The sequence below is a fragment of the Dermacentor variabilis genome, chromosome 10, assembly GCF_050947875.1.
Source record: "Dermacentor variabilis isolate Ectoservices chromosome 10, ASM5094787v1, whole genome shotgun sequence".
NCBI classification, from domain to species: domain Eukaryota; kingdom Metazoa; phylum Arthropoda; class Arachnida; order Ixodida; family Ixodidae; genus Dermacentor; species Dermacentor variabilis.
The window spans coordinates 116,747,857-116,766,618 of NC_134577.1; the positions used below are offsets into that span (position 1 = coordinate 116,747,857).

Consider the following 18,762-nt stretch of genomic DNA (forward strand, 5'->3'; position numbering starts at 1 on the left):
ACCACTGCAGAGAGAGACGGGGGGTGGATTAGCAATCTATATTTAATGTTTCGTCTGAAGTGGGATGAGGAAACCGGCGGATAACAGGGGTATCGAGTAGAAGTCACACAATCATTCACCCACAGACATGCTTTAGTGTGGACGCACAAGGTTGGGTTGGGGAGGAGAAGTAAACGGACGAAACGCTACAAGTGCATTTCGGGTCACCGCAACGGCACTGCGCCGGGTAAGGGGAGGTAAAGCGCAACAGTGGAGGCGGGATAAGAACAGCCATGTGCAAGCACTACCAGAGGCGATAAATACCACTGAGGAACGCGCCCCGCAAACGGGGAAGCGAGAGACACGGCTGAGAACCGTACAGTCACGCGACGCGGAGACGGAGCGGAAAGCCGTAGATCACGCGCGACGCAGCAAGCAGCGCCCCCCGCCGGCACTGCGGCAGTGCCGCGACAGCGGGAGAAAGGACGGCGAGGGCGAAGTGGACGGTAGCAGCGAGAGTCGCCGCAACGGTGCTGCACGGAGCAAGGGAGCGGGGGTATAGGCGAGAAGACGTCATCCGGCTTTGGTGGACAAGGGAATCGCGAGACTCGCACCGCGCGCGAGAGATGGCAGCAGGAGCGCACGCAGCTAGAGTAGCGCGCGGATGATAACCTTGGTTACGGCGAGGGACGACGGCGTCGCGCAACGCAGAAACGGGCGCCGAAAAGCTGCGCTCTAATATCTGGTGTCGATTTAGTGTAAATGCGAGAGAAATGCGGTAGCATTACGTCGCACGTTTTTGAGATCCCGGATTCATGAATGAAATCACGTTTAACACATTCCTAAGTGTTGTTCAGGTGCTCACTCGACACACATCCCGCCTTTTCGAAGAGCTAATTGCAACTGACTGCGCTCTTGAGTATACAGGGTGTTTCAGCGAACCCTTTCAAAAATCTTTAAAAGTTGCCTGTGGCAGATCTCACAATTCCAGTTCATGAGCTGGTATACTCGATGCGGCGGACAATACTTGCAGAAAGAAATTGAGATGCTAAAGAAACTAATTAACAAGAATTCACGAATTAACTTTTTAACTGATTACATTATGGCCCATAGTGCAATTTACAAAGTATAGACGTGGAGTTCGCAAGGCTGATCCCCTTGGAAGTCACTTTCAAGCTTACACCAGTTTCGAGATATCAATTCCCGAACTTTGCGGAGAAATGCATTAGCGTTCCAGTTAAATTGTTACCAAAATGTCGTTTCGTGCACTGAAGCAGACATGTTAATGAAGCACACAAGTTAAGCCCACAAGTGAAGCACACAGAAAGTTAATTAGTGAATTCTTGTTAATTAGTAGATTTTGCATTTCAATTTTTTGTGCAAGTAGTGTCCGCGACTTCGAGTAGAGCGGCTCAAAAAGTAGGATTGAGCAATCTGCCATAGGCAACATTTAAAAAATTTTGAGTGTTCGCTTAAACACCCTGTATATAGACCGCCGTCGGTTGCAGTATGTAAATGCTTATACCACGGGATAGGATCCACACATCTCCCACATGTAAACGTTTCTTTTGCAGCGAAGCTGTATGTGGCTAGGGTTCCATGTATTTTTGTTCTCCGTGAAAACTATCATCAATAATGGCTCATACCCCCGTAAGCATTGATACTCCCATAAGCAAGCAAATTATACGATGGCTCATAGCCCCCTCAGCAAAGTGAAATGAACAATGCTTAAACTTTTTTTCTAATCACGCATACAACATACGGAACAGCATGTCGTAAACTGTCATCATCAATGGCTCATACCTCCGTGAGCAACGGCTCACACTCTCGTAAGCAAAAAAAATGCAATGACTCATAGTCCCATAAGGTTCATGGCTACTCACTTTGTGTGAATTAGCTGCGATGACACTACCCCTGTTGTCGTTTTCGCTGATTTCAATGTGGACGTGTCGGTACGGAAAAGGGAGCGCTTTACGCGTTCCGTGTTGCTGACATACCGCTTGCATTGCCACACCGATCCGCCCAACCAACCACCCAGAGGCGTATGTGCATCGATTTGGCATTATCAGAGAATGTAATTGCAGTTGCGAGTGAAATAATGAGTACTGATGAAGACAACAAATCAGTGTGCGTACCTTTCTTCACGAAGACCACCCATCAGGACAATAAATGAGTTCGCACCTTGGTTGAGAATTATGTGTCACCTCCGTGTCGTGTACCAACAGCTTTGTTGGTCAACCACCTTCACAGAGTAGAATAGCTCACGACCTTTCTTTTTTTTCATTTTGCCACTTCTAATGTGTGGGGAGCACGCGCGCCCATCTTCCCCAACGTCGTCGCGGTCGCGTCGAGAGCCTGCATAGACACGGGAGAGGAGAGGCGCCCTAAGCCTTCTCCCGCTTCTCTCTCGCTCTCGCGATGCGCGCGCACCCTTCCTCACCGACTCGCGGTAAGGTAGCTGACGGGCGAGGAGGACATTCCCCTCGTCAAGGTAAAAAGATACAAAACAGCGTAACCGGGGGAGTCCCTCGCTCTCTGACTCCGGACCGCTAATCTGCGGGACTGGAGTACCTGCCGCGACCCGTGAGTGACCTCGTTTGCCTGACTATCCCGGGCAACGAGGCCAGCCTATTATTACTTATTACAAAGAGGACGCCCCTATGCCGGTGTTACAGTTGACGCCGCTGGTTGCCTTATTCGTTCGAACCCTACGTAGCCGCGGTTCCGGCGCTACGGGTTGGGGAGTACCACGGAGCGACTGTGTGGGGCTAGATCCGAAGCTCGCCTTCAGCCCTAGTCGCACGCAGAGTGGAATCCCCACAAATGCTAACGCATTAAATTAATTGCGCTTCGCATTACCGACTTGGAATCGGCTGCTGTGATCCCGTTTGGACGGACCTTTAGGCGGCCGTTAAATGGGGGAGTGGGGAGCAAAACGCGTCGTCCTCCGTAGTACCTAGGCAAAGACACATTTCGAATCCGGATTCCACAGCAGTTCTTAGACTCTTTTGGGTATTTTAGAGGACGGGCGAATGCTAGATAAAAACTCCCTCGTTGTATCTTTTGAGTACGTGACTTCCGCGGCGCCATCTCCATGCAAGAAGAAGTAATACCACGTTTCACAAACTTCCAGTGGGCCGAGTTGTAGCGTGCTGAGTATATACAAAACCGAGAGAGAGAGAGCGAGCAAATGATAAATTAATGGCAGGGAGGTTAACCAGGACTGAGCCCGGTTGGCTACCCTACACTGGGGTAAGGGAGAAGGGGACGGAAAGATTAAAAGAAGACGAGAAAGTCCACTCGGAATATGGATCGGTCACTCAGTCCGAATCACAGACGCTGACTCAATCCGGTAGCTTTCAAATATCGCAGCAGCGCTTTTGTGGCCATCCGTAGCTGCGATATGTGAGGCATGGTCCCAAGATCTTGTTCAAGGTGAACGGTTTTCTATCTAACTGATTGAGAGCTGTACAGAGGTCATGTCGTTCATTTTCAAAAGAAGAGTAGACGTTTTATAGTTTCCTCGACACCGCAGGCATTGCACTTGGCGCTATCAGCCATTCCAATCAAAAACGTATATGCATTGGTGAATGCGACAATATGGCGAGGTTAAAGTTTTAGGTAAAGCTCTAATAACTGCGATGAGTAAAAGCTAGAAAAACTGCAACAGGCAGCTCGAAAGTGAATGACAGTGCTTTTGCACATTGGTTAAAATCAAATCTATAGCATACTATGAACGCAACAGGCACTCGTGTTCTAAGAAACAAAATTTTAAGGTCAACTGATCTAAATACTTTAAAAACATAACATGTGCTGACAACACGTTGCAGTGATAGCATAGCAAGGGGGGGGTCAGGGCACCTAAGAAAGAAGTTTAGAAGACCTAACCAACCTGTAAAGAAGTCTCATCGTAGGTATACCTTACGTTCCCCCTCTGCTGCAGCGACTTAAGGATGTAGGAAGTAGATGTGAAGTAAATGTTTTTGCGGCTGGCAAATAAGTTAGAAGAGGTATGCGTCACCGTGTAGTGAAAGAAATAGCAGTTGAACGACAACAAAAAAATTCAGAGGCATTATGTAAAGTATACCCACAGGTTTGCAGAATGCATTATGGGCGTAGTTTATGAAGATCCTGTTTGCTTCCGCCATTTTTGGGGGCCAGACAGGTTGTTGCCTGATTCGTAGATTAATTGAGCATGAGCGATTTTTTATCGCGGTGGAACACCGTCCAGCCATTCGTTGCAATGTCGTGACTGGGAGTGTACTCCGAAATTTGGCCTTTCCATGTGGGAGCCAGAATTTGCAGGCACTTGCGTAAACTGGTGATGCTAGCACTCAGCCTGTTATGGTCGCATTGTTCACGCTAGTGTTTTTTCGTAATGGTCATTGTCACCAGCAACTCCGTAATAAAACCCGCAGCCCCGGTGTGGGCCGCGCCGAAAGATGGCGACGGGGTTCGAGATTAATTGCGTTTGCTGCAAAGGAAGGTGCGAGAGTAAAATATTCTGGTGTACACACTTCTGTTCAGGCATGAGAACAAGAAAGCGCGCCTGATGCCTGAGGCATGGAATAATTTTACTAGTGGCAGCATCTGCGTAAGCGCTCTGACCTGGTTATTATGCGTAAAAAAAGAAATGATTGTGCTCAACACCGCCCCCGCGTGTTTATGTTGACGGGTTGGCGCTGCCTACCCTCGAGCATTTGCAGTTAATTTAGGTGCCTTCCTTGGCGTTCTTCTCGTGTCTGTGTTCTGGCGCCTGCATTTCCGCTCTATGCGGAAGAAAAACATTTGTAAAAGCGTTAAGGAGTCATGGTAGGATAAATTGTACATGTTAGTTTTAACGTAATATGTTAGAAACGGCTACAGATATTTGCATCAAATTTCACACGCTTACAAAAGATGCTCTTGGGTACAACGCGAAACACTTTGTGTCTAGATGGTGTGCCTTTCCTGTGGTCCACTCCCAAAATTCCAGTTGTGTTTAGTTTTTTTTATGTACCTTTTCTCTGCAACCAAGCAGAGGAATGTGGTGATATTACACAGTGTTATTCTAAATACCCAAAGGCTATATCTGAACTAAAGAGATATGATACCCACTTTGGAGTTCGCACCCAAAAAAATATATGTTTGCACAAAGCCACAAGGGGGGTTTCTTGCAGTGTAAATTTTCCAGTGTTATCATTCATATCATCAGATATTCTTTTAGTTCAGAATATTTAGACGTGGTTGTTTCAATGGAATGGAATGAACATTTTTTAAGAAAAGGTATATTGAATTTGAAAAATTTATAAAAAAAATGCAATTTGAGAAAAAAGAAGTTTTATGTACGAATACTGCTTGTGGATGCTCAGAATGCCCCAGGAGAATAATTTCACTGCTGCCTTTCTTGCAGATGTCTCCAAAACCCTTCTTATTGTTCCGTTCTATCCGTCGTCCTTCCTCGCTCTCGGCAGAGTCATAGAATTCTGCCCTGTCAACACGCCCTTCGTTCATACTGTCGATTGCAATATCACAAGAGACATGGAACGGACCAAGGGCCTCCATAACAGCTTCTCGTGCAGAATTACCGTCATTGTAGTAGGCTGCAGCATCATTATTTTGTCTTCAATGTGTAAGCACTGACAAAGTTTTCTTAGGGCAGTGGCACCAGATAGCTGGTTGAGCGACTCATTTGTGTTCTGTATTTGTCCATGAATACATTTGCTCAGAGGAACCATTACCTTTGAAAGTTCTCTCTCTGCTCCGTTTGCGGGACGATCGTGCCATCTTCTGGGCAAGTCATCATCATCAGCCTAGTTACGCCCACTGCAGGGCAAAGGCCTCTCCCATACTTCTCCAACAACCCCGGTCATGTACTAATTGTGGCCATGTTGTCCCTGCAAACGTCTTAATGTCATCCGCCCACCTAACTTTCTGCCGCCCCCTGCTACGCTTCCCTTCCCTTGGAATCCAGTCCGTAACCCTTAATGACCATCGGTTATCTTCCCTACTCATTACATGTCCGGCCCATTCCCATTTCTTTTTCTTGATTTCAACTAAGATGTCATTTACCCGCGTTTGTTCCCTCACTCAATCTGCTCTTTTGTTATCCCTTAACGTTACACCCATCATTCTTCTTTCCATAGCTCGTTGCGTCGTCCTGAATTTCAGCAGAACCCTTTTCGTAAGCCTCCAGGTTTCTGCACCATATGTGAGTACTGGTAACACACAGCTGTTATACACTTTCTTTTTGAGGGATAGTGGCAACCTGCTGTTCATGATTTGAGAATGCCTGCCAAACGCCCCCCAACCCATTCTTATTCTTCTGGTTATTTCAGTCTCATGATCCGGATCCGTGGTCACTACCTGCCCTAAGTAGATGTATTCCCTTACCACTTCCAATGCCTCGCTACCTATCGTAAACTGCTGTTCTCTTCCGAGACTGTTAAACATTACTTTAGTTTTCTGCAGATTAATTTTCAGACCCACCCTTCTGCTTTGCCTCTCCAGGTCAGTGAGCATGCATTGCAATTGGTCTCCTGAGTTACTAAGCAAGGCAATATCATCAGCGAATCGCAAGTTGCTAAGGTATTCTCCATCAACTTTTATCCCCAATTCTTCCCCCTCCAGGTCTCTGAATACCTCCTGTAAACATGCTGTGAATAGCATTGGAGAGATCGTATCTCCCTGTCTGACGCCTTTCTTTATTGGGATTTTGTTGCTTTCTTTGTGGAGGACTACGGTGGCTGTGGAGCCGCTATATATATCTTCCAGTATTTTTACATATGGCTCATCTACACCCTGATTCCGTAATGTCTCCATGACTGCTAAGGTTTTGACTGAATCAAACGATTTCTCGTAATCAATGAAAGCTGTATATAAGGGTTGGTTATATTCTGCACATTTCTCTATCACTTGATTGGTAGTGTGAATATGGTTTATTGTTGAGTAGCCTTTACGGAATCCTGCCTGGTCCTTTGGTTGACAGAAGTCTAAGGTGTTCTTGATTCTATTTGCGATTACCTTAGTAAATACTTTGTAGGCAACGGACAGTAAGCTGATCGGTCTATAATTTTTCAAGTCTTTGGCTTCCCTTTCTTATGGATTAGGATTATGTTAGCGTTCTTCCAAGATTCCGGTACGCTCGAGGTTATGAGGCATTGCGTATACAGGGTGGCCAGTTTCTCTAGAACAATCTGACCACCATCCTTCAACAAATCTGCTGTTACCTGATCCTCCCCAGCTGCCTTCCCCCTTTGCATAGCTCCTAAGGCTTTCATTACTTCTTCTGGCGTTACCTGTGGGATTTCGAATTCCTCTAGGCTATTCTCTCTTCTACTATCGTCGTGGGTGCCACTGGTACTGTATAAATCTCTATAGAAGTCTTCAGCCACTTGAACTATCTCATCCATATTAGTAACGATATTGCCGGCTCTGTCTCTTAACGCACACATCTGATTCTTGCCTATTCCTAGTTTCTTCTTCACTGTTTTTAGGCTTTCTCCGTTCCTGAGATCCTGTTCAATTCTATCCATATTATAGTTCCTGATGTCCGCTGTCTTACGCTTGTTGATTAACTTAGAAAGTTCTGCCAGTTCTATTCTAGCTGTAGGGTTAGAGGCTTTCATAGATTGGCGTTTCTTGATCAGATCTTTCGTCTCCTGCGATAGCTTACTGGTTTCCTGTATAACGGCGTTACCACCGACTTCTATTGCGCACTCCTTAATGATGCCCATGAGATTGTCGTTCATTGCTTCAACACTAACGTCCTCTTCCTGAGTTAAAGCCGAATACCTGTTCTGTAGCTTGATCCGGAATTCCTCTAGTTTCCCTCTTACCGCTAACTCATTGATTGGCTTCTTGTGTACCAGTTTCTTCCGTTCCCTCCTCAAGTCTAGCCTAATTCGAGTTCTTACCATCCTATGGTCACTGCAGCGTACCTTGCCGAGCACGTCTACATCTTGTATGATGCCAGGGTTCGCGCAGAGTATGAAGTCGATTTCATTTCTAGTCTCACCATTCGGGCTCATCCACGTCCACTTTCGTCTAACCCGCTTGCGGAAAAAGGTATGCATTATCCGCATATTATTCTGTTCTGCAAACTCTACTAATAACTCTCCTCTGCTATTCCTAGAGCCTATGCCATATTCCCCTACGGACTTGTCTCCAGCCTGCTTCTTGCCTACCCTGGCATTGAAGTGACCCATCAGTATAGTGTATTTTGTTTTGACTTAACCCATCGCCGATTCCACGTCTTCATAAAAGCTTTCGACTTCCTGGTCATCATGACTGCATGTAGGGGCATAGACTTGTACCACCTTCAATTTGTACCTCTTATTAAGCTTCACAACAAGACCTGCCACCCTCTCGTTAATGCTATAGAATTCCTGTATGTTGCCAGCTATTTCCTTATTAATCAGGAATCCGACTCCTAGTTCTCGTCTCTCTGCTAAGCCCCGGTAACACAGTACATGCCCGCTTTTTAGCACTGTATATGCTTCTTTTGTCCTCCTAACCTCACTGAGCCCTATTATATCCCATTTACTACCCTCTAATTCCTCCAATAACACTGCTAGACTCGCCTCGCTAGATAGCGTTCTAACGTTAAACGTTGCCAGGTTCAGATTCCAATGGCGGCCTGTCCGGAGCCAGGTATTCTTAGCACCCTCTGCAGCGTCACAGATCTGACCGCCGCCGTGGTCAGTTGCTTCGCGGCTGCTGGGGACTGAGGGCCGGAGTTCGATTGTTCTATTCATATAGGAGGTTGTGGCCAAGTACTGCACCAGGGTGGCCAATCCTGCTCTGGTGAGAGAGTACGTTACCGGTTCTGGTCACCGGGGTCAGGCCGCACTCCAGGCCTGTTCGTGCAATTTTCTCAACACACGGTTTTTTTTGTATTTTCCGGTGCAGAATTGCGCGGCACCGGGATTTGAACCACGGTCCTCTTGCACGGGAGACGGATACTCTACCGTCCCCGCAGGAGTTAAATAAAAAAAATTATATTATGGGGTTTTACGTGACAAAACCACTTTCTGATTATGAGGCATGCCGTAGTGGAGGACTCCGGAAATTTCGACCACCTGGAGTTCTTTAACGTGCACCTAATTCTAAGTACACTGGTGTTTTCGCATTTCGCCCACATCGAAATGCGGCCGCCGTGGCCGGGATCCGATCCCGCGACCTCGTGCTCAGCAGTCTAACACCATAGCCACTGAGCAACCACGGCGGGTCCCGCAGGAGTTTTACGCCTCATTTAACCTACAGTGGTGCCTTATTTGATCAGTCAAGGTGTGCCAATCTGAGCTCGGTTATACCGCACGGATTGCACTCGGCTAGAGAACCTGGTATTTATGACCTGCACATGTGTGGCCATACATAATTGAGGATATATATAAATTTTTTTCTTTAGGAGGGTTCCCGTACAGTGATAAAATAAAGGAAAAGACATTAAAAAGAAAGAAAGAAAAAGGGGAGAAAAAAAAGGAACATAACAGGTGATTTGAACTCGTGACCCTTGGGTGTTGCCCGGAAAGATAGCTCAGTCGGTTGGTTCGTCAGGCCCCAGGTTACCTTCAAGCGCCATAGCTCCTGCTCCGAGCCTCATACTTACGTGGAAAGGGAGTGATGTCCGCGATAGTCGCTTTCCAACCGTGTGGTTGGAAGGCATACTTTCTTGGAAAAAAATGGCCGCCCGAGGAGAAGAGCGAACTCGGGCGGCTTTAGAGACTAGGAAAACTGCCTTAAAATATTTAGAATTGAGGGGAAAGCTTCGTTAACAAACTATAGCACGGCAATCAGCACTCGAATATAATTATAACCCTAATAATAATGGTAAATATTAATCTCATCTATGGGATCTAATGCGCGCGTTGTTGTTTTGTCTCTGCGTGTAGTCGTTAAGAGAGCCAGTTTAAGGGCGGAGAAGGAAGGAAAGGAAAGCAAAATTGCAGCGCCGTGGTTTTAAAGCGCAACCGTTGTAGAGAAACGGAAGGCGATATAAGCGTGCGTGGCCATGATACGCACACGACAAACTGCCTTAAAATATTTAGACTTGAGGGGAAAGCTTCGTTAACAAACTACAACATGGCAATCAGCACTCGAATACGACGAGAGAAATTATTGAGACGTGGAAAATTTCCTTGAAATATGGTTTGCGAGACAAATGCTTGTAAGTATTGAACCTCTTAAAAGATGAGGGGGGAAATATGCGCTCACCGAGAGGGCATCGTCTGCGCGAGACCAGCACCAGGCACCTTACGTCTGCCGGAAACAAAGCCTCCCTTCTCCGCCGGCCAAGAGGGGGAAAACGTGCTTTCCGATCGCTCTAGGTTGCGCGGACAAAGTATAACTCTAGCGTCTAGGAAAAGCTGAAACAGGTGCGAGGGCGGCACGTATAGCGTGGGAAGCTAGCCGCCAGAATAACTATCTCAAGGACTGCTGCTGACGAGGGCGAAATACCTTCGTGTAGTTATAATAACCCTAATAGGACTACTTTGGAAAAAAAAGAAAAAAAAAAGTAATTATAAAAGGGCAAGTAATACGTTTGAAACTCGAAACAGAGGCGACCACGACCACGTATCAAAAGTAAGAGTTTGACGTAATAGTTCGTTTCTACAAAGGGCTATATTCCGTCAAACTCTTGCTTCCAGTTGTTAACAAATTCGACTTCGCCCTGCTAACTGCCTGGTTAGCTCAGATGGTAGAGTGGCTGCCCCAGGAAGGCGGTGGTGCCGGGTTCGAGCCCCGGATGAGGATGAATTTTTCATCAACTGTGACGCTTTTCTTTCGATTCCTTTGTAGCAAATGCTACGATTGCGTGGATGTGTCATTTTCCTTTAAATAATATATGATCTTTTAGTACAAATCATTTACTTAACACGCACAAGCAAACAAGCAAAAAAAAAAGAACCCACGCATAACCATGAAAACCGCGAACGACCACGATCAACAAACCGGCCTTCGCCTGCTATTTTTAAATGCCAGGGCGCACGGCACATTCCGGCGCTACATTTGAACTGCTTTGATCGGGTGCTCGAGGTCGCGCTTCCGCAGGTTTGGCCCTCATAGTGCAGTCAATTTTTCTCTGCCAAAATTGCAAATTCGATATTTGGGGAGGTTTACTCTACCATATCCACTTAAGCATGCGCGTTTGTGCTTCCTATTTGTGCTTTGTACTGTTTTAATCAGTGATATGGGCAGCCTTCTGGGTACTCCAAGTCTCAGGATAGTTTTCGAGCAGCAGATCAAACATTTTTCACTAATAACATATTGAACCAACTGTAAGACTCAATCGACCGGCTTCCTGCACTGCTAGGCTACTGAACAGCATGGAGTTCTGGGAGCCCCATTCTGACCGGTGGCGAGTGACGGCCGAGCCGCTGAGGCACGGGCGGATGGGCGCTGCCGTGTCTGCGTCGGGCAAGATGGTCTGCGTGGCTGGTGGTGTGTCACGCACGGACGACGGCCGCCTGTGGTTGCTCGCAGACGTCGACTGTTACGACGTGCAGGCACGAAGGTTGGTGTGGACCTTGTGGCACCGCCACAGCGCATGCGCCGGCTACACTGAGTTTCTGCACTCTCCCTCGCAATCAATTGAGGGCATTGTTGCGAAGGCAGCGCACTTGTGGACACACGCACAGACATTAAAAAACGAGAAACGTGTTTTATCTTTATCTCCTCCCGTTGTCTATGCTTGTTTCCTTTTGGTGTTAGCACATGTGTCTACAAGTGGGCTGCCTTCACAACAGTAAAGGCCAGCCAAGTAGCCCACTCATAATTCCACAACATGTACAGTATTTGATTCGAAATATAGCAAGTTAGGTATTGCAGGAGCAGAGCACCGCTGTCGCATGAGCGGTGGCAGACACTTTAGCACAAGGGCTAAGAACATAAACGGCCGTCGTTGTTTTGTTTTTCTTGCCTCCCTCAGGTGGTTTCGCGGCCCTCGGCTCCCGTGGCCCGTCTGCCTCGGCGCGTTGGTGTCCACCGGTTCGGGTGTGCTGGTGCACGTGGGCGGCCTCTCGCTCTGCCAAGCAGCGTCGGCCGGTGGCGCCACAGTGCCGGGCGGCGCCACGCACGGGGCCGCGATTGAGCAGCAAGACGCCGCGGTGGACGCCCGCGCCTTCAGGAGCCGCTCGGACGTGCTCTTCTGGGACCCGTCTTCGGCCGACGGCCGCTGGAAGTCGCTGTGCCCGCTCCCCGAACCTAGGCATGGCATGAGCGCTGCCGTCTGCGCCAATGGTGAGTTCTCTTTATGGGGTGTTCAGCTTAGCGTACCTAGTTCACCAGTGCTCACGTTTCATGGATGTACTCTATGGTTGTGGATTGCTCCATCCTTGTTTATAAGGGCATTATCTTGTATGCTTCAACCAAAAGCAAAACATTTAAGAAACACCAAAACATTGAAATATACTTTTTTCACAAGTCATAGCGGAAGGTAAGCATCATTGTAACAATGGATTCATTAAGCACCTAGAAATGATAATCCCGAAAAATTTTTCACTGGCACAATATTCAGTTGAATTCAGTTGAGCAGAGTTTCGTTGAATCAGCTCCGCTAAATGGTAATGAAAATGTCGAGCTGCTCTGTCTGATTTCGACATGCGTTAATTTAACGCTAGCCACTTACCAGGCTTTTTCTGTTATAGTAAACAGAGACAAAAGGGTCAAGATTCCCTGACAGTGCTTCCTACATTTGCAGAGGACACCCTGTACGTTCTAGGCGGCCTCTCTACCTCCTTAGAGCGGGCTCCTCTGGAAGTGCTGGCAGCGTCCACGGCAGACTCGGGTGACCGCTCCTTCTACAGAGCCTGCCAACTGCCGGGTCCCATCGCGGGGTCACTCGTACTGCCGCTGCCAGACGTCGCCAGCATACCAGTCACCCGCCGGCGATCTTCCTCATCTTGATGTGTTCATCTATCCACACGTCTTCATAAGTCCGGCCGGATGGCGTTTTCTTGAGGGAAAAAAATAATGAAAAGAAGCATGGCGCCCGTTCACATGTCTTTTCAGGTTCATGTTGGCCACGTTGATCCTAGGGTTGCTACAGTGGGCGGTGTGCTTTCATGGCGACTTCAGTTAGCCAATTATTATTTCGTAACAATTGTCATCAAGCTTATTTAAACGAAGCTTCTTAAGTATTTCCCACCGTGCTTTTAGCCTGCAGTGCAGAATGTATTTTGCGTTATGTGCGTGCAGCCGCAGCCAATACACGTCGTAAGAGAAGTCTCGCCAAGCTCTGATCTTTTTGTTGAAATTGTCTGTCCAATTGTCGCTAGCACAATGTAATGAATAGCATAATAAAGCACAGTTTTTTTACACGGCATACACCAGGGCACCACGCGCTTGACCTAGCATATGCCTATTTTTTTTTTGTTCTGGGCAACAAAGAACTCATCGCTTAAAAAAAAATATTACGAAACTTTGGTCGCGGCAGAGGCAGTGATATTTGATGTTATGATGCATCACAAGACATACTGAAAGACATACTTATCAGCGTAGAAAGGCAGTGGTCAGGTGAACAACGCACAATATTTCGCTCCAATGAATCCCAATAACTCATTGTTTGTGAAAAGTATGAGCACCGAAATGTTCCTGCGTTAACCTCATATGTGTTTAGTCGTAGTGCTTCGCAGTTAGCTGAAGGCTGTCTAATTACCTAATAATGAGATGAACTAAAACCTAATAATGAGATGAACTAGAAACATAAAGTGCAAAATTGCAAGTACGCTTGTAAATTGTCGGGAAGGCATGGAGTTTGGCTGAATATTCTGTGGGAGAAACATTACGATTGTAGTCATTACAAAGTAACTGTATTGATTTTCTTTGAAACTTCTAGGCTTTTTTTCGGCATACTCGCATAAAAATATTCTTCTCTAAATTATTTATTTATCATGCCTCACATTAATTTGCCATGTGCTCAAGGTGGTTATTTAGTGTTACTTGATTATAGTGGCTATAATTTCTTTATATATAATGTAATGATTTGCAAACTTGCACACTTTAGTTTTCCGTTATCTGTCGTATGATTGATGTATAACAAGAAAGAATTTCTGCTAAGACTATCCATTGTGGTACTCCGAATGACGCTTCTACCCAACCCAGGTGTTGGCACCTAAAGAAAATTTTGGCCCGCATGAAAAGTAGATATTCATGCAATTTAATATACTGCCAGATCCGAAAACCTATTGTAGATTGTTCAGTAGTTTACGATACCCAGTCGAAGGCATTCGATAGATAAAGAAGTATAATATCCTTGAAGAGCATATGCTTGGGCAGGTTGGTAATCTGTAGTTCTTTAGTGCACAAAAGGGCAAATGGCTGAAAGAATCTGTCTCCGCATCATTCATTTCAGTTCTACGTCCTTTTGCGCGACAAAAATTAAGTGCTAAAGCGATATAATGCGCAGATTCTAAAATTACGTTACCGTAGACAGTCCTTTTTCTGAAACGTCGTTGGTTTTCATTGAGCAGGTTGGATATTCAGCATAGGTTATGATGTATTCTAGCATAGTGTGTTTGAGGATATTGCAATATGTGCTGCTTAGTGAAATTGACCTTTGATGTCGTGGATTTGTCGCGCCCCCTGATTTAACGATCGGGACAATTTCGCTACACTTTCTAATTGTTCGGTACCTAGGAAAATTCCGTGGATTCTTTAGCGATAAATGGGTATTTCGAAACCCATTGCGGTATCTCCTAAGAGCAGTATCTAAAAGGTCATCTTGGCAGCAAGATTTTTTATTATAGTGGAGCTGCATTTGACTAGTTTCTAGCGTTTCGCAATGTGAGTAGGCAAAAATGATGGTGGCTTTCTTGCCTCCTCGCCACGTGTTTTTTCTCATAAAGCTCCCGTAGGCGGCGCATTCATGCCGTCGTGTCTAGAGAGCATACATGCAAAAACAGCGCTTGCATGCAACACCGCCTAAACTACAAGGCCCCTCCACGGAGTGTGTGACGTCACGCTAGTTGCCCGGCGGCAGCCAGGGCTCCTTTCGGTCGCCAATTGTTCGCGTTATCGGTGCTTGTTCATAAAATAAAAACCGGCGCGTTTTTTTTTTGTTTGCAGGCTCTGCATTAGGAAATTATTGGACGGCCCGTATCAGTGCACTCAAGTGCAATAACCACAAAATAGTTTTCAGCCGCTTCAAGGCATGCAGCGCGAATATCTGAGGCTGCTTTTAGAGTTTAAGACATATAAAACGGAGTCAGAAATGCGTTTGTACAAATGGTTTTGTTGGGAGACAGGACTAAACCCAATCGATTTCACTGCTTGCTTAGTGTTTTCATCTTTCTGACTGCAGCCTTCGTTTGCTCAGTGCTTTGAATCATAGCATTACGTAATCTACATAAGTTATTCCAAGCGACGTTCGTTGCAGCACGCACTACATGTCGCAAAAAAGTCTCTGATGTGTGACCATTCTCGCAAGTTTCCAAATCAACAGCTCCCAGGAAGGATGTGGCAGTGGAGCTTACAGTGCCGCGTTAGTTATTGGATGCGAGGAACTACTTGGCATTTCCTCACGCTGCGAGTTTTTCTACAACAAGCGTGCCAACTAGCACCATGACCACACCGGACGGTTGCGGAAACTTTAATGCTCCTCTTGACAGGTGGGCAATCATTCTTACGGGTTCAACTTCTATATTCCTGTTTTCAAGAACGAGTGTGCTGCTGCAAAATGCGCAGGACAGTTTTCAGAGAGCTGAGTGGGCGCAGTATCGAGGGATGTAGGCAACGACTTCCATATCGTGCTTTGGGCTGGAAATATCTTCATTGGATATGGTCACAGAGAATTTCTGTTGTGGAATTTCTTTCGTGTCACTGTCGCTCTTGCTGTCTTTCTTTGGAAGCATCAGGAACATTTGCAGCCGAATTTTATTTTCTGATACAAAAAGCTACCGCACAGTAACGTGATACTGTGCACCAGCAAGATGACGGTGGAGACCAAAGCGATCTTTAAGAGTACCTGTTTGAAATTCGCATAGGAGAATATACTTGAGCTTGAGCTCTTCTAAGCAGCAACACAACTCACCAAGAGAACAGCAAGTTAGTCTCAAAGCAGAATGGGTTTCCTTCATCATGCAGCCACTATCCTTGTTGATATTGCGCCAAGCGCCCAGCCAGCCTACCGTACCACTCAGCAAAATCAGCTGCTGATCCTCTCGGAAGCCACTGAATTCTGCAAGGAGTCATTCCGTCGGCGACATTTGGAAGAGCTCTTTACGTTGGAGATTTTTGAGGGCTTGAAGGCATGCTTTTGAGGGCTTCGCCACGCATCTCAGGTGCATTCGAGACGGACGAATTGATGAAATTTAACGCCAACTTTACATTTTGTCTCTCCATTGGTGTCGGATTGACCGCTTTGGAATTCAGGTTGTGGTCGAGCTTTAGAAGCGATGCCTTCTCCAATGAATATAGCTGCCGTACGGCTTCAAATGATACAGCTTTCATTCTTGGAGGCCCATCTGGCACAACTCCTGGCAGGCTCATTTCAGGAAAGTCGAAGCGTGTCACCGGGTTCTGATTTATCCAATTATTCCTGCGCATTTGAGTACGTGCCCAGGGTCGGCGACATAAAAAAAGAGGACGGGTTTTTTTCGGCTGGGGGGTGGGGATACACAATGCTGACTTCAGGATTCTCCGCGAAAAGCATCATTTTCCCGTTGAGTGAGTTGTCACTGACCACACCTGAGTTTCAGGCTCACAGATTCTACTTCCAAAATTATCTTCTTGAAATACTCATGTAGGATTTGGGAGGTCATTTTACACGCAGGAAGAATGTGAATATCTTTGTTGGATTATAGGAGTGACTGAACCATAAAAACGTGGGCAGTTGTGGCTGCTTCTTGAGACTTGGCTGCAGATCTTGCTATGCTACCTCCTTTGTAATCGAAGTACGGCTTGATGTGGATTTCGCCAACCATTAGCGCTACCGTCTTTCCGTGCGACTGAATGCACTTAACCATTTCTCTAATGTAGTAAAGAAAGTTGGCTTCGTTTTGCTCTTGTATTGGATCTCCGCCATACAGTGAACAAACGCGGCGCAGATTTGACGGATGGGGTAACGTCAACTTCGACACTGACCTTGCGAACTTATAAGCGTGAGGAGAAATGGATTGTAGGTTACTAGAAAACACTAAAGTTTCAGCACTGTAGCAAAGAATGGGGGCAGCGTGTGCGAGAGAAATTCGCTCATTTAGCGGTCGAAAAAAGGCACTATGTTCTTGTGTTGTGTCACTGTCCCGGGGAAGTTCATTCAGAAGGGAGCTGATCTGCTGCAACACTTTCGTTGTTTTCGATGCACTTGTAGCTTTTGGAGTCTGTCACCTGGTTTTCTAGCTGCTTAAGCAATGAGGACCACGTCCGGGTGTCGCGCACTGCGCCTGGAACTGCGATTCCACAGGGCAATGAGGTCAGCTTCATCATACCTACTGACACTACAAGTTTCAGTAGGTATGATTTCCGCCACAGTGTCAGCGAACACTTTGGCGGAAATCCTAACATGCGGTGAAGGACTATCCTCGATGCGAAGAAACATTGCGCAGTGATCGTTGGCAGTGACGGGCCAGAATTCACTGCTGCAGACAGCAGTGAGGCAAACTTTGCCTAAGTCTGCTAATGATGAGACTGCATTTTTCTCCTCTTCGCCTCTTTTTCTCTCCATGGAGCTCTTAATGACTTTTCTCAATGCCTCGCTTTCCATTCGAGCTCGTTTCTAGAAGGGAAATTCACGACGAGCGTGGCACGTGCTAAGGTAAAACGGACAGTTCAGAAAAATCGATGGCGTGGCTTCTGGCACGAAGTGTACCCTCTCGCTGTCAATTGTCACCGTCTTTTCTGACGCTGCATCGAAGTGTGACAGCTTTGTGATCAGGTCACCTTCTTGGAAATTAAGTTCACAGACCTGCACCAAGCATAAAACGAGTGTATTATCTTCGGTAGACGCACTGTCACCGTCTTTTCTGACGCTGCATCGAAGTGTGACAGCTTTGTGATCAGGTCACCTTCTTGGAAATTAAGTTCACAGACCTGCACCAAGCATAAAACGCGTGTATTATCTTCGGTAGACGCACACACTATTCCACAAAACACGTGTTATATGCGCAGTTGGACGCCGTCTTGAATACTTCTGCTCAATGTTAGCAGACTGTCCTGCCTGAAGCGCAATAAAACTACCAACCATTGAACCATAAACTATCGTTTGAACAGTTACTAAGCGAGAACGCGAGTCATATAATATAGCCCATATGAGCACAAATTCCAGTTCCTCACCTTGGAGTGTATGCTGGGTGTGAAATACTTCCGTCAAATGGCTCTTATCCACCACTTCCTCCGGATTTCATCCCTGGGGAACGCGAAAACACGTACTATGGGACCACTGTCATAATTGCCGTGGCAACTGGGCACACAACGCTGTCCCATGTTGCACCAAGTGAGGGGTTTGCTTTTTCTTTCTCAACGGCACATCCTCATATCAGGCAACGTTCACGTAACTGACATTTCAATTTTCTGCACAGGTAGACACAAATAACACTCGTGCACAAAAGGAAACACTATAAAGTAAGACGATCGGGCATGGGCAAAGACTCTCAGCGCAGTGTGATGCAGCACCAGACTGACCAAACCTCAGCCGAGGAAGCAGGAAGAGACGCGTGAAAAGCCTGTACTGACTTGCCCCGTCGTTCAGTGAAAGGAATACGCAGGCGTGACACCCGATCGCCGGAGAATACAACACCACCTAGACTGGGACAACTAGCGTCACGTAGGGCGTGTTGAGAGGGGGACGTGAGCAGGCCTTCTCAATCT

At 46.6% G+C, this 18,762-nt stretch overlaps 1 protein-coding gene across 1 annotated transcript in view; it reads left to right on the forward strand.

Moving 5' to 3' along the window:
* Positions 1-13,275, forward strand: part of LOC142559685 (kelch-like protein 33) — a 178,118-nt gene extending 164,843 nt beyond the window's left edge. The window contains exons 9-11 of the mRNA XM_075671250.1: positions 11,273-11,473; positions 11,888-12,198; positions 12,659-13,275. Of these exons, the coding sequence (XP_075527365.1) occupies positions 11,273-11,473; positions 11,888-12,198; positions 12,659-12,864 (718 nt within the window). The 3' untranslated portion in view covers positions 12,865-13,275. The remainder of the gene's footprint in view (positions 1-11,272; positions 11,474-11,887; positions 12,199-12,658) is intronic.
* The last annotated feature ends 5,487 nt before the right edge of the window (positions 13,276-18,762 follow it).